This window comes from Bos taurus, chromosome 11, assembly GCF_002263795.3.
Source record: "Bos taurus isolate L1 Dominette 01449 registration number 42190680 breed Hereford chromosome 11, ARS-UCD2.0, whole genome shotgun sequence".
Classification (NCBI taxonomy): Eukaryota; Metazoa; Chordata; class Mammalia; order Artiodactyla; family Bovidae; genus Bos; species Bos taurus.
The window spans coordinates 15650930-15665497 of record NC_037338.1 but is presented as its reverse complement, the minus strand read 5'-3'; the positions used below and the strand labels follow the sequence as shown (position 1 = coordinate 15665497).

General features: G+C 42.0%; 1 protein-coding gene across 15 annotated transcripts in view; it reads right to left on the bottom strand.

The window, feature by feature from the left end:
• LTBP1 (latent transforming growth factor beta binding protein 1) overlaps positions 1 to 14568 on the bottom strand; it is a 456484-nt gene that overhangs the window by 264615 nt on the left and 177301 nt on the right. For 7 of the 15 annotated variants that reach the window (XM_059891159.1, XM_024998493.2, XM_059891160.1 and 4 more), the window contains exon 1: positions 6654 to 7019. The exons of 1 other annotated variant lie outside the window; for it this stretch is intronic. In XM_059891159.1, the coding sequence (XP_059747142.1) occupies positions 6654 to 6876 (223 nt within the window). In that variant the 5' untranslated portion in view covers positions 6877 to 7019. Of the gene's footprint in view, positions 1 to 6653; positions 7020 to 14568 lie in introns of those variants that run through there. 7 more of the 15 variants (XM_024998486.2, XM_024998488.2, XM_024998487.2 and 4 more) reach the window with 2 other exon arrangements.

Here is a 14568-nt window from a genome sequence, read left to right as displayed (position 1 = left end):
TCTTGGAGAGTACACTCACTAGTTTGTAGTTTTTTAATTTTTGGTTGAATATATGTGACATAAAATTTACTATCTTTACCATTTCTAAGTGTACAGTTCAGCAGTGCTAAGTATATTCATATAATCTTTTGATTGTTACCTTCAAACAGAAACTTGGTACTCATGAAATAATTCCTTATTTCCCCGTTTTCACCAACACCAGCAACAACTACTACTACTCTAAGAATCTGATTATTCTAAGCATTACGTAAATGGAATCATATTTGTCTTCTCATGATTAGCTCATTTCACTCAGCATAATGTCCTAAGGTTCATACGTTTTACTGCAACATATTTTTAATATAGCAGGAGAGCAAGGACTTTGCCTATCTTGTTCATTGCTATATTCCTAAGGCCTAAACCAGTCCCTGGCACACAGTAGGTGTTCAATAAGTATATATGAGATAAATTAATGTCCCCAATGCAAAGTCTTTTATGGATGCTTCACAGCTTAAATAAAGGAAATGCTCTACATTATGATATTTACTAAGTATTAGAAGATAATTTGAGAATGCCAAATATATTTCAGAGTAGTTGGACAAGTTCATAACCACTCTAAATTGTCCAAATGAAAGCAACCATTTTCTTAATATTGTATTGGCTCATCTTTCAAAAACATACAGCCTGTATAATGCATTAAGGAGGAAATATATGTGCCAATTCAAAGAGTGACGTGTTGCTTTCCCCTGGTTTCTGTGCTGGATGACTGTCAAGGGATCTGAACAATGACAAGAAGGTGAAGGCCTGAGTGTCTGACCTAAGCTGCTCCCCCAAAGTCTCAATGCTTCTCCATCCTGAGCAGTGATGCTGGTTTATTTAATGCCTCATTAAGAGTGAATTTCCTTCCATCCTTATGAGGAGAACCTATATAACGAGTGTATTATCACAGAGGCTTCCTTTCCACCCCACAACACTATGGTGTTGAGATGGCTTTGTGCCATACGTGGGGAGATCCCCAGTGTAGGGCAGCAAACCAACCTCAAAACAGGTGAAAGTGGCTAGAGGCTGTTGGCATAATTATGGGCTGTTCAAAGCTTAGATGATTAGACCACTAGTTTCCTGCCTAAAAAACTGAGAAACCTTCCCTCTCTCTCCTTCAAAATGACAACCTTTTCAGAGAACTCTCTTAGTAAGTTCTGAAAGACTAAAATCCAAATGCTTAAGCTTAAAATTCAAGGTGCTCCATGGCCTTGCTCCAGTCTACCTTCCCAGCCCCGACATCTAGTATATTACCACCATTCGAGTTTATATGTAACTCCTCTCAATTTCCATATACCACCTGTGACCTCTTGTTTCCAGGTCTCAGTCTAAAGGGTTCATTCTTCCTTCCCATCCACCCTTATTTGGGGATGTATCACCGTGTCAAGCTGCATCATCTCCATCAGTCTATCATCAGACAACAAGCATTTACCCAGCTCCTCCTAGAAGCCAACAGGTTTAGCAGCTAAGGAGAGCATGAAAAACTAAACAGAAAAGTCGCGTGCCATCCCTTCTCTCTCAAAGTATTCTTCCTCAGCTAGAAGTGGTAGCTCCTCCTCTGGGGTTCTGCTATGCGTTTTCTACCTTAAACAGGGGTTGTTTACACATATTCCTCATCTCCGCCTCAAAGCATAAGCACTTAGAGGACAGTTTATGATTTTTTTTTGTTCTGGAAATTCTAGCACAGAGTTGTCTACCTGATTCCTTAACATAGGAGGCACCACAGGAGGATAAGAGGCTTTTAGACTCTGAAATAAAAAACCTGACTTAAAGTCATCTTTGACCAAACCACTAAAGCCTTGGAACTCATATCTACAAAATATGGATATTTACCTCGCTCAGGGGAAACAGGAACCAAACGAAATAACATGGGGTCATAGTTCTTACTGGGTTAGCCAAAAAGTTCATTTGGGTTTGTCCATTAGCCCGAACAAACTTTTTGGCCAACCCACACATTATCAAATACTTTTCGTCAGTATTCAATTGGTGCTAACAGAACATGAGTCCCTCATGTTCTCCGCAGAGAAAAGAGCATCACAGAAACCACATGTGCTAGTTTAGCAATCATGATTGCCTTTCACTCTCTCTCTCTGCAAGTAAGTTATGCCAGACAACAGTATTATTTTATTTGAAATATTCTGGTTGTGACAACATAGAATTTCTATATTCTTCTTATTAGAAGAACTTATAACTATAAACAACAACTTAAAAGTCCCAGGAGGTCATCTTCATGACATCCCCATGAAACGCAAAGAATCCATTAAAACAAACAACAGTTAACCTGCTGGCCCACCCAACTCGGGATATGCTTCCATCTTGGAAAAAAGGCAAAGGCACTTTCTATTCCAAAGCTGCTTTTTGAGATAGTATGCAGGGCTGTGTGGTTTCTGAGAGCTTCCACCATGGCACACAGGGCCCAGGGCCAGATGGTGAAGAAGGTGATGGCGCAGTCCATCGATCTCATCTTCAGACACTTGCAAATAGATCTCAGATTCAGGTATAGCTTTACGAGCAAGTGAACATGCATACAGAGGGCTGTATCATTGGTTTTGATAAGCATATGAACTCGCATTAAATGATAAAGAGATTCATTCTAAAAGTCAAGAAAACTGGGTCAGATCATGCTAAAGGAGAGAAACATTACTCTGTACCACAGTGTCTCCAACTAGGAATGATCAGTGAAGCGAGAAATCACTTGGCAATATGGTGTGTTTTTTAGGCATCCTTCGTTAGAAATGTACTAAAACATGTATTCATATTGTTTAGCTCACCCTCATGTTATTGCCCTCTGGAGGAGGGCATGGCAACCCACTGCAGTATTCTTGCCTGGAGAATCCCCATGGAGAGAGGAGCCTGGTGGGCTACAGTCCATAGGGCTGCAAAGAGTCAAACATGACTCTCTGCGACTCAGCAGTAACAGCATGTTATTACCAGATGACAAAAAATGCTGTGGGATTGTTTTTAATCAAAAAAAGAGAGAGAGGTAAAGGCAGGACAGGGCAAGGAAGTGTGCCTCCAAAAAAAAGTCATATTTAGAGTCTGCTTCACAGAAGATTCCACTTAATGCAAGTATTCTGTTACATCATGTCAACATCACATTCACAAAATAGAGATTATCCTAGAATCTCAGAGTATTTCTTGTGGACATCATCTTCATCCAGGCTTCACTTTTAGAGTCAAATTAAACAGAAGTTATAGTTATTTCTCCCACTGAATTACCAGGAAAAGAGACTATATGCTTAATGGTCATGAGAAAAGCACCTGCCTCTCACATCTGAACAGTCCAGACTCACAGTCACCAAGACCAGAAAGACAACACAGAAGCAGCACCAAAAACAAAAGAAGGAGGGGACTGCCCTGGCGGTCAAATGGTTAAGACTCTGCACTTCTATTGCAGGGGGTGTGGGTTTAATCCCTGGTGGGGAACTAAGATTCCACATGCCATAGGGTGCACTCCCCCCGCCCCCCCAAAAAAAGGAACCAATGTCACCCCTGCGCCTGCTATAACCCTCAACCTACCCACTATCTAACCTGCATTGTGTGGACGAGTGACCTGGACCAGGACAGGACCGAGAGCCAGATGAGCACGACCAATGGACACGAAGAAGCCAGTGTTCAAATCCAGGGCTCTTAAACACCAGTTGCTTATTCTCTGTTGTAACATCCAGCCTACTCAGAAAACCTAACTCCCTCAGGTTCTTCCTTTACTTTATCCCTCCTACACATCACAGTCAGACGCCAGGGAGGTAAAGCAGACACAAGGAGACCTGGGCTCTAGCCCCAGCTGGCTGACTTGCGTAATGAAGGGAGACTCACTGAAGCCAGTGTGCCTCAGTTTCCTTGTCCAAAAATATGGTGACATGAACATCTATTCTACCTGGACTTCACCATGGAAATGTTAAAACTTGTTTCTGCTATTCTGATCATCAAAATGGATTATTTAATTAAGGTACCTTAATTACGAAATCTATATTGTTTTCCCTGTATTTTTTTTTTTTTTTTTGACTCTTTGGGGGCAGGAGTCAGCAAATGCTGGCACTAGAGTCAAATTCAGCCCATCGAAGGCTACAATGCAGCCACACCCATTCCCATACCTACCATCCATGGCTGATGTCACCAGGTCACACAGGACAGAGTGTGACACACACCGTGTGGGCTGCAAAGTCTAAAATACTCACTCTCCGGCCCCTGAAAAGTTTGCCAGCCCCCACATCTCAGTAGCCTTAAACATCAGAGGCCAAAAAGTAGCTGACAAATTACATTTTGAATTTTCCTCAAACCACTATTTTCCATGTAACACATCTTATTTGTCAAAAGATTTAACACATTGTGTGTGTGTGTATATATATATACAGAGATATATATAGATATATATAATACATATACAGAGTGAGGAAAACCAATTAGAAAACCACTTTCTGCAAGTAATAAAATCATCTAAAACCAGTACATCTCAAGAAGGTATCTTAGATGCCTAAAAATGAATTTCTGAAATTCTCTATTTCTAGCAAATCATAATCTCCAAATTCTACAAAATTACCATCTTAAACAAAATAATTTTAAAAACTTGTCTGTCAAATCACCCTGTACTGGAATTAAAGCAGAAAAGAGAAACGGCTCAGGGTATAAATGAAACATTTCCCATAATTTCCGATGTGAAATTATTCATTACTCTGCCCTCTTCCTTTTATTATTCCTTCTTAAAATCAAACTACTTTGTCAATCCTTTTGTGGCAGAGTTGAGTTTTGGTTCTAAGATTTTTCAGTAAATAGCTGGGCTCCGTTTTGTATTTTGAACAGGCTGTGTGTATCCTGTTCCTAAACATATGCTTAAATGCCAGAGAGGAAAGCGTGCAGCGTGTTTTAACAAGTAGACTTCCTCTGCTCCTCAAAGCCTTCAAATATTTAGTTTCGAAGTGAATACACCATAAGCCAAAAAATTACCACCCACCCAATTACTCTGTCATTTCTACTGTAAAGCTTTATGAAAAGAGACAAAAGGAAGAGAAGCAGACATTATCGATGATGGAAAAGGAAGAAAAGCAATGAGAATAAGGAAGGCAATCAAGGATAGTAAAAATGGAAAAAAGCCATTTAGCTCATAATAACCTAATTGGGAACTTCTTCTCCCCTTCCTTGTCTATAGCCCTCCAAAAATGCCAAAAAACAGTTTCGCTTATTACTGATAAAGAAGAAGTCCTAAGGTTTTTAGAGATGGACTGAATTTTAGAAGCCACTAAATAGAAACCATTTATTTTATGGGCGAGAAAAACTAAGGTCCAGAAATATTAACTGTCACGCCCCATGGATTAGCTAGTTAGCAGCAGCACCGGGATCAAAATCCAGTTTCCCCGATCATCAGTTTAAACACACTTCCCATTAGACTCAGCTCCCTGCCCTGCTAAAGCATAATATGCCATTTGGCACCTAGCAGCTAAATTCTTCTTAAAAATATGTCCGAAGTACCCCGATCATCACCAGGAAATTAACAATACCCCTTTAAATAGTATCTATGGGCACATGTTTTTTCCAAGTATAGACTATCAAGAACAGTGCTTCAACCTCCAAAGAAACCCGAGTCACAATAGAGCAGCAGGATAATCAAAGAGCTAATGAGGACTTAAACTGCTTCCTTGTATTTGGTCTTGATGGAAATCAGTTTGAAACAGACACCCCCCCACCCCCTAGACACATGCTCCCAAGACTAAACAGCAATATTCCATAAAAAGACCAGATCTAGCCAGTGTTATTATCTGTCTGACATTTGGGTTATTCTTGTGAGTAACTCATAAAGTAACGTGGGTGTCTGTGATTATTTGAGTACACATGGCAAACCATAATTGGTCAAAAAATAATAAAAGACATTTTTCCGTGACAAAAATACCGTATTGAATGACAACATGGCAGTGTGACAGCATTCAGTGGACTGCAATACTTTCTCCATTTACAAAGTAGTAAAAAGAAACAAGAATGTAAAAGGAAAAGCCTTTTTGCAGTAACTACCATAGTTCATATTTAGATTATGAAAGATTAAAAGGTTTTAAGTGCTGACAGTAATCCAGGAGCATATCTTCCCCCAAATCCATGTCATACATCAAACTTATAATTTTGCCTTTTGATACACAGCAGAAACGTGGCAAAAGATGCAAGTCTGTATCCCTTTCTACAACTGAAAACACACATATTTGACAATTTTAAGCAATTTTTTAGAACCTGGCTATTTATAAAAGTTTCATCACCACCACCCAAATTTCCTCATATAAGTCAAATCTAACGTAAATTCGACTTATCACCAAGCAGATAAAATCTGAAATGGGTCAATGCAAGCTGTACATCGGGGTCTTAACTTAAAGCCTCTTTCCTCCTGTCTCCCGATACCTCCCCATCACCACAGGCTGTGTCCATGATAAGTAACCAAGGGTAATACTCTCCTTGCCATCTCTCTCAGAAACCAAAAACCAAGTTAAAAATGATTCTGAAAGTAATTTAAAAGATCTAGTGAAGGCAGCATATTCGTACTGGTAGACAGAAACCCATTCAAGCAGACAGCAGTGTGAATGGAGGGGGTGTCTAAATGCTACGATCTCATCAAACGCTAGTCAGTCAGGACAGTTAGGGACCATGGAGGAACTCACCCACTCGGAAGTTCGTGGCTGTCAGGGTGTCGGCAGCGTGACCATTCTCACTAATGAGAGTGGTGGTGTTCCCCTTCTCACAGCTGTTCTGACAGCTGCCCTTGGTGCAGGTCACTTTACAGATGCTCGGAGTAAAGACCACCTTGATGCGGCCAGTGTGGTTACTCACTAGGAGCGGAGGCAGAGAGAAAAAGAACAACAAACACATCAGCTTAGTATCCATGAACTTGTCTTGGAAGGTTTAAAAAAAAAAAAAAGGAAAAAGAGAAAGGAAGGAGAGGGGGAAAGAGAGAGCCCACAACCCGACAGGTTTAAGGAAAGAGGGAAGCCTTTAGTGCTCGCTGCTCTGTATCCAGTGGTGTCTCTGAAACAGGAGTAGGAAGCTTAGCAAACAGAACTCTGGGATGCACTCCAAAACCACATTTGAAGTCGAGTCACTGGAGTGGGATTACTAACCACAATGCTGTACTTTATTCACGGGCAGACAAAGAGCAGTACGGAGGGCACGACAGATGAAAGAGCCAGCCCTGACAGGCAGATGTAACGCACAGAGGTTGGCCGTGCACCTAGTGCTGAATAAACTCCTGTGTCCTCGACGTGCATACTTTCCCTGTTCCTCCACTTATTAAGTCACTATTTGCAGCCCGACCCCTGGAAATGTTTTAGGCATGCGGCATGTCTGAAAACATCTGTCTCAAATCTCCTGGCACTCCCAGCTGAAGTGATCAAATCCTGTGACGCAGCTGCGGGAGCCCAGTGCTTTTTCACAACTCTGGGGCACTCTTTCTCCATATAAAATTTTTCAACCTATATTTTGTTTTACTGTGAACAAGGTCCATCTAAAAAAAAGGGAGGCCAAGTCCCTGGGGCTAAAAGGTTGGCCTCTGTTAAAATGCCATCCCGGAGCTCTCACTGTGGCTCTTCACACGCCACCTAAAGTAGGTATTTCTTTCACTCATACAGCCCTTTAAGAAAAAAAAAAAAAAAAACACCAGGTGCTACCACCTGTTACAAGACAGAGGCAGCATAACATCATAGAATTGGCACCCATCTTCAAGTCAGATTCTGGGTGGTAATCCTGGCTCTACCATGCTATGATCTTGGATCTGCCATCTCACTTTTTCTGCAAAATTTGAGAGAATTAGAACTGATATTTTCCAGCCAGTTTTAACTTGCCCGGTTTATCAGGGGTCAGCAAGTTATGGCCCTGGGATCAAATCTGGCCCACTGTCTGCTTTTGTAAATAAAGTTTTATTGGAACACAGCCACTCATGCATTTCCGTATTTACGGCTGCTTTTGTGTGGTAACAACAGAGCTGCACAGAGAAGAGATGACTTCATCCAGAACTGTCACTTGCAGCCAAGCCCCAGTATAAACTCTGGCAAAGCACAATACAGAAACCCTATTTGGAGATCCACATTTGTGGAATGCCCCCAGCCAGGTTCTTTCACTTCCCAGGAGCCTAGGCAGAAAACAAAGATGGTAGCAGCAGCTCAAGAGAGTGGAAGAGAGATGACTCTTCTCTGAAGCTTTAAGGCTGGTTGGAAGCAGTGCTCTTCCTGGTGTCACTGTGTTACTGCTGTTGCCATAGGAAAAGCCTGCCGTTGGGTCAGCCCATCTCCTGCCATCCCCTGTCCAACAGAAGAGATTCTTCCCCCTTTACACTGCTTTGTTTGACCAGGATTGTATTTTCAGACAATCATCCAAGAAGCCTCTATAGGCCCTCAACAAAACGTGGTCAAATCTGAGCTTGGAAACAAAAACATTAAACCAAAGGAGCCATCAGAATTTCAAGGTTGGAATGGGGCTTCAAATATATTCTGACTTCTTTTATTTGAACATCTGTAGGAACAGGAAGCTCATTACCCACTAAGATGGCACATTCTAGTCATGAGCTGTTTCTCAAAAATGCTATTCTTAAGCTGAAGTTATGTCCTCACAGTCGGCTATACTCATTAATTCTAGTTCACCTCCCCTCACGATCTAATGCCTCTTTCACATGGCAGCCCTTCAACTCGTCAAAGATATTACAACAGAAGCCAAGAAGGCTGACGTTACAAGGGATCTGAGAAGATCCACTTGGGTTGGCCCTCTCACTGAAAAGAAAACGATTCTTCTGGAGCAGAAATGCCCTCAATTCTTTTCAAATGTTTTTCTAAGACTGTTTCTCATTCACCAGTGGTTCTAACACAGATCAGGATACATACTCTGGGGTGGGGAGGTATCTTAGTGGCCTACCAGGTTTTCCAGGCCCTTCCAAGAAGGCACCCAGAAACCTCTTCTACAAAGAGCTACACAGTGAATATTTTAGAGCCGTAGGCCTACAGGACTCTGCTGCAACCATTCAACTCTGCTGCGGTAGCAGGAAAGCAGACTGTGAAAAACTGTATGTCAATGAATGAGTGTGGCTGTGTTCCAATAAAACTTTATTTAAAGAAACAGTTTTCAAACCAGTGCTTTACATGCTTTCAGGACATTTAAAATTTGGGGTGGATTATGAAAGTGAAAGTGTGTTAGTCGCTCAGTCGTGTCAACTCTTTGCAACTCCATGGACTGTAGCCCACCAGGCTCCTCTGTCCGTGCAATTCTCCAGGCAAGAATATGTGTTGCCATGCCCTTCTTCAGGGGATCTTCCCAACTCAGGGATCAAACCCTGGTCTCCTGCATTGCAGGATTCTTCACCATCTGAGCCACCTCATACATTTTAAAAACTACAATGGAATGCTGATTCTAAAACAGACAAAACTCACCTAGTTTGATTTTTTTTTTTTTTTTTTACAGTAGAAGGAAAAAAAAATCAGCTTAAGTTGTCAGACCACGCTTACAAATATCTTGAGAACACTTTGTGTGTCTAAGTGTGTGAAGCCCGGGGGAAAAAAGGAGACAACATCATCCCACTTCAAAAGAATATAAACTTCTATTTTTTCTGGCTCCTAGTACAATAATGAAGATGAAAATGGTGTGCCAAGTATTTTGTCTTCTCTGGCATTAACTCGTAGTATCAGCAGCTGCCATGCAGATGCCCATCCCGTTACCTAAATTATGCTCACTTAGGTGAACTGAGACATCCAAAGAAAGCAAGCCCTTCATCATTATTCCCATTTTACCTCCCAGCTACCGTAGTCACTTTATAGGCACTTGAGATTCTCTAGGCCTATTGTTTTTAGTATGTTTCTTGGCCAAAAAAAATTCTTTTTGGCCTAGAATTATCTGTATTTTCAAAAGACAGAGACAGTTTCACATGACTTAATTCTGAGTTTTTAACACTCACAACTTCTTGGAAATAGAAGATATATTTTATATTTCCCCCCTTGTGTTTCATAAGTATCCTACTATAAAGTAATCTAATTCTAAAACAGACATTTGTATTCTCAATGGATCCTGTGTCTACAGAAGCATTTAGAATATTTCTTCACTATAATTAGTTTTAGTTTTCCATATCAATCTGAAAATCAATACTGAAAAACTCAACTGTTTGACATTTTGTCATCCAGAGCTCTCAGAGGATCTGCGTAGACATTAAATGCATTAGAAAATAGTCTTACCTATGTTCACTCCTTTCAAATCATTTCCACTTCTTTAAAATCATTTCATCATATCTAGGGTATTATGTGAAGAGTAAGTTTCATGATACAATACCGAGTTTGAAATTCTTGGCATGTGATGAGCTGAATTTACTCATCTCTCAAGAGTTCAGTCGGAGAAGGCGATGGCACCCCACTCCAGTACTCTTGCCTGGCAAATCCCATGGACGGAGGAGCCTGGTGGGCTGCAGTCCATGGAGTCGCTAAGAGTCAGACACGACTGAGCGACTTCACTTTCACTTTTCACTTTCATGCATTGGAGAAGGAAATGGCAACCCACTCCAGTGTTCCTGCCTGGAGAATCCCAGGGACGGGGGAGCCTGGTGGGCTGCCGTCTATGGGGTCGAACAGAGTCGGACATGACTGAAGTGACTTAGCAAGAGTTCAGTGGGAATTCATTTGGTCTTTAAGAGGCATCTCCCTCAAAAGCCTTGAATAAATTAATACCCAAGGGCCCCGTGAAAGAGAAAGTGAAAGTCGCTCAGTCGTGTCCGACTCTTTGCGACCCCAAGGACTATAAGTCCATGGAAGTCTGCAGGCCAGAATACTGGAGTGGGTAGCCTTTTCCTTCTCCAGGGGATCTTCCCAGCCCAGGGATAGAACCCTGGTCTCCCGCATTGCAGGCAGATTCTTTAGCAGCTGAGCCACAAGGGAATAAAGTAGGTAACCCAATTAATGTGGAATAAACAAAGAGACTCAAAGGATGACTAAACAACCCCACAGAGATCGGGGCTCACAGGTCTCTCTGGTGCACCTCTGGGTTTACCAGTGATGAAAAGTGAAGCCCACAGTTCAAACCCCTGGAAGATCATTCCTAGCTGCACCCATTGGCTGATTGAAGTATTTCAAATCTCTGAAGCCGAAGTCAGCCCAGTCAGAAGTTAATAGGGTTATATTGTAAAGTAATTAGCCTCCAATTAAAATAAATAAATTTAAATTAAAAAATAATAATAATTAAAAAAAAGAAGTTAATAGGGCAACTCTTGGCACAGCTTTCATGCTCAGTCCCTCTGATGAAAACATGTGATTTGTAGATCCTCATAGGTAAATCAGTCCCAGAAATCTTTACCAGGCACTTTGGGTTTTAGAGTCCTTGGCTAGAAACAGATTGCCCGAGGCAACATAGCGCCTCCACTGAGCCTCCGAGTCACTCAATCAAGACACTTGAGAGTCAACATCCTGTTTACAGATCCTGCCAGACCCTGTGTGCATTCACACCACCAAGAAGGGGTGCTGGCACATGGTTAAAACAAACCACAGACATTCAGACTGAAAGACAAATGGGGTGGAAGCGAGGCCGATACCCTCCCCAGTACAAAAACCTTTCATTTCTGCTTCCCAATCCTAACAACAGAGCAAAACTTAAAAATGCGAACACTGTCCTTGACAAATGGACTTCAGTCTAGAAAAAAGCACAGCTGCCATCTTTCAGTCATTAAACTAGGATGTGACCAAAAGCAAAGGCAGCCAAAGAAATAAATATAACAAGTTCAAGATTCACATCAGAGGTCATGAACAAAGTGTCTCTCCTCGCATCCAACCAGAATGCTGTGACTCAGCCCTCACCCAACGTCAACAAGAGGGGCCAACCAGCACCAGCAACATCCTCGGAAGGAGAAGCATTGTCTCCGTGGGTAAAAGGCACCATCCTGCCTAGGGGACGGGGGCCTATTTAAAGAGACTGAGGAGCCGATTCAATACCCAGGTCATGTGGGAAAGAAATGAAGTGAACAGCTCATTTTCCAGCTTTGCAACCCACTGCCGACCCCCGGGCCAAGGATTCTTTGAAGGACAAATCATAAACACATTAAATAATGCTTAGAATAACAGGACTTGATTGTTCGGCTCTCTGGCCTTGCTTAACTCCTCCTGGACTATTAAAATAATGCCAATAGAGTACCCCGTTCTCAAGAAGGTGCTATGTAAACAGAAATGTGTCAAATCTATTACTTCATCAGGTTGCCCCAGTCACGGAAAATTCTTCTAGAGGGAAACAGAGGTAACTAGTTCTGCTGTGGGCACTTTCTCAGATGAGAATCTAGGGTTACAGTCCTGCACCATCTCTTGGAGTTCTTCCATAGAGAACTAACTGAATGAAGAGGTAGGGAGATATAGTTGCTGTGCAGGTGATATAAACTAAAACATCTGTGCCCCCTCCTTTCAATGCTCTCTTAATATTCACTGAAGGAAACTGTGTCAGTTCCTCACCTCTTACAGAGGCCTCCATGATTTCCTTACATTTTTATACATGTAAGAAGATAGATATATAAAGAGGCAAAGGAAGCAAGTATATTAAATCATTTAAGAATACACTTCTGGATATATTCTTAGTTTCTTGAAGAATGGCTTATTTCTCATAAAGCAGGTACTAAACATATGCCATGTTTAAAAATGTAAATACAGTTCCCAAAATATTCGTTTGGCAGAAATGCTGCAGCTAATTAGCTGTGCTCAAGTGTGACTTCCCTTATTATTTCATGGAGAAAAGAGAAGCTACAAAGCTAGGCTACCAACTTACCTGGATCGACAGTAATCCTGCTTTCTCCCAATACAGGAGGTGATCCTCCCTAGGATCAACCGTCCATTAAAGCAATGGATCCCCTTCCCCTCTTGCCCAAAGACCTCCTCCCTGTTTGTTCCCATTAGCAGGCACAGCTGCTGTACCACGTCCCATCTGTCAAAAACACCTCTCCTCTCATCATCCCCATTCCGTTCCCCTGCAGGTTCCACTCTATTTCCCAGCTCTCCTTACAGCCAAACCCCTCTGAAGAGAGGCTCTGCTGGTTGCCTCCACCACCTCCCCTCCCATTCTCTCTTGAACCTGCCAGAGCCAAGCTCTTGCTGTCAACACTTCAAAGCTGCTCCAGTGAAGGTCACCCCTGGCCTTCAAATCCAACGGTAAATCCTCTAGCTCCTTATGAGTCAAACCTCCAGCCTATTTGACACAGAAGAACCACTCTGGTTCATGATACACTTTCTTTACTTGGCTTCTAGGTTACCCTGTCCTCTTATGGTTCTCTCCTACCTTGCTGGCCCCTGCTCTTCCTGATTCTGTTCAGGGGAAGGCTCTAGAGCTCAATCTCTGTAGCCCTTTCCTTTCTATATCAACTTGACAGATGCTATCATCCTACCTCATGGATTTAGATGCCTTATACAGATTTCTGGATAGAGAATGTTTAACTCTGGCCTGGACCCCTCGATCTTGTATATGTGCATATAGGCACTGGAGATGTGTGTGTTTATGTATACATCCGAGTACCCAATTGTACAGCTGCTTCCGGGACTCTGTCAGGTAGGTGTCTAAAGTCTAGTGGTCATCCCAAGCAAACATTCAAAATTAAGCTCTGGTTCTTTCCTGTACCCACAATCTAATCTGTTCCTCTTCAAGTCTTCCCCTGTCTTTGAAAATGGCAAATCTATTCTTGATCGTTTTTTGGTTATGTGAGATGCAGTACAACATGCAAGGTCTGTTAGCTCTATGTCCAGGGGAATAAGTTCTCACCACCTTCTTCATGGCAAACACTTTGGTGCAATTCACTTTCATCTTCTGTCTGGATCATTTCACGTCTCCCAGCTTGACTTCCTGCTTCCAACTCTGCCTTCCTACAGCTTTTACTCACACAGCATTCAGAGCATCCTTAAATGTTCGGCAGTCAGATCATGGCACTCCTCCCTTCAGTGACCTCCCATCTCTTTCAGGATACAAGTCAAAAGACCTCACAAGGGCCTGCTGGGCTCTGCACAAGCTGTGAGTGCCCCACACCCAACCATGTCTCTTACACCTGTTCCCAATCCACTCACTCTGGCCTCCGTGCTATTCTTCAAATACTGTGCACATTCCTGTCTCAGGGAACTTCTTATTCCCTCCGTTTAGAATATGCTTCCCCAGAGATACACAGTGTCTTCCTTCCCTTCAAGACTGCTCCAAAACATCACATGACCAGATTTTCTCCAACTACCTGGCAAAAACTGCAACACCAACCCCTCCCCCTCCGCCGCACATAACTGATTCTTTCTGTGCCTTGTTTCACATTTCCTATTTATTCTAAAGACACTTTATAGATTTGGTATTTCACTACTGTCATTAAAAACAGGCTCCATGAGGGCGGGAAGGTGTCTGGTCACTAATAAACACTGAACTTGTGTCCCATAGCAAATGCTCAAGAAATATCGAATGAATAAACTTCACTGACAGAGAAGTAAGGAAATAATATTTATCTAAGGGATAATTGTCAGTAATTTTATTTTAAAAAAATAAACTTCTATGAAACCTTTGGCCTCAAAACATTTATTTGATGCTATATTTGTCAGAGAAAAATATTTTAGTCAT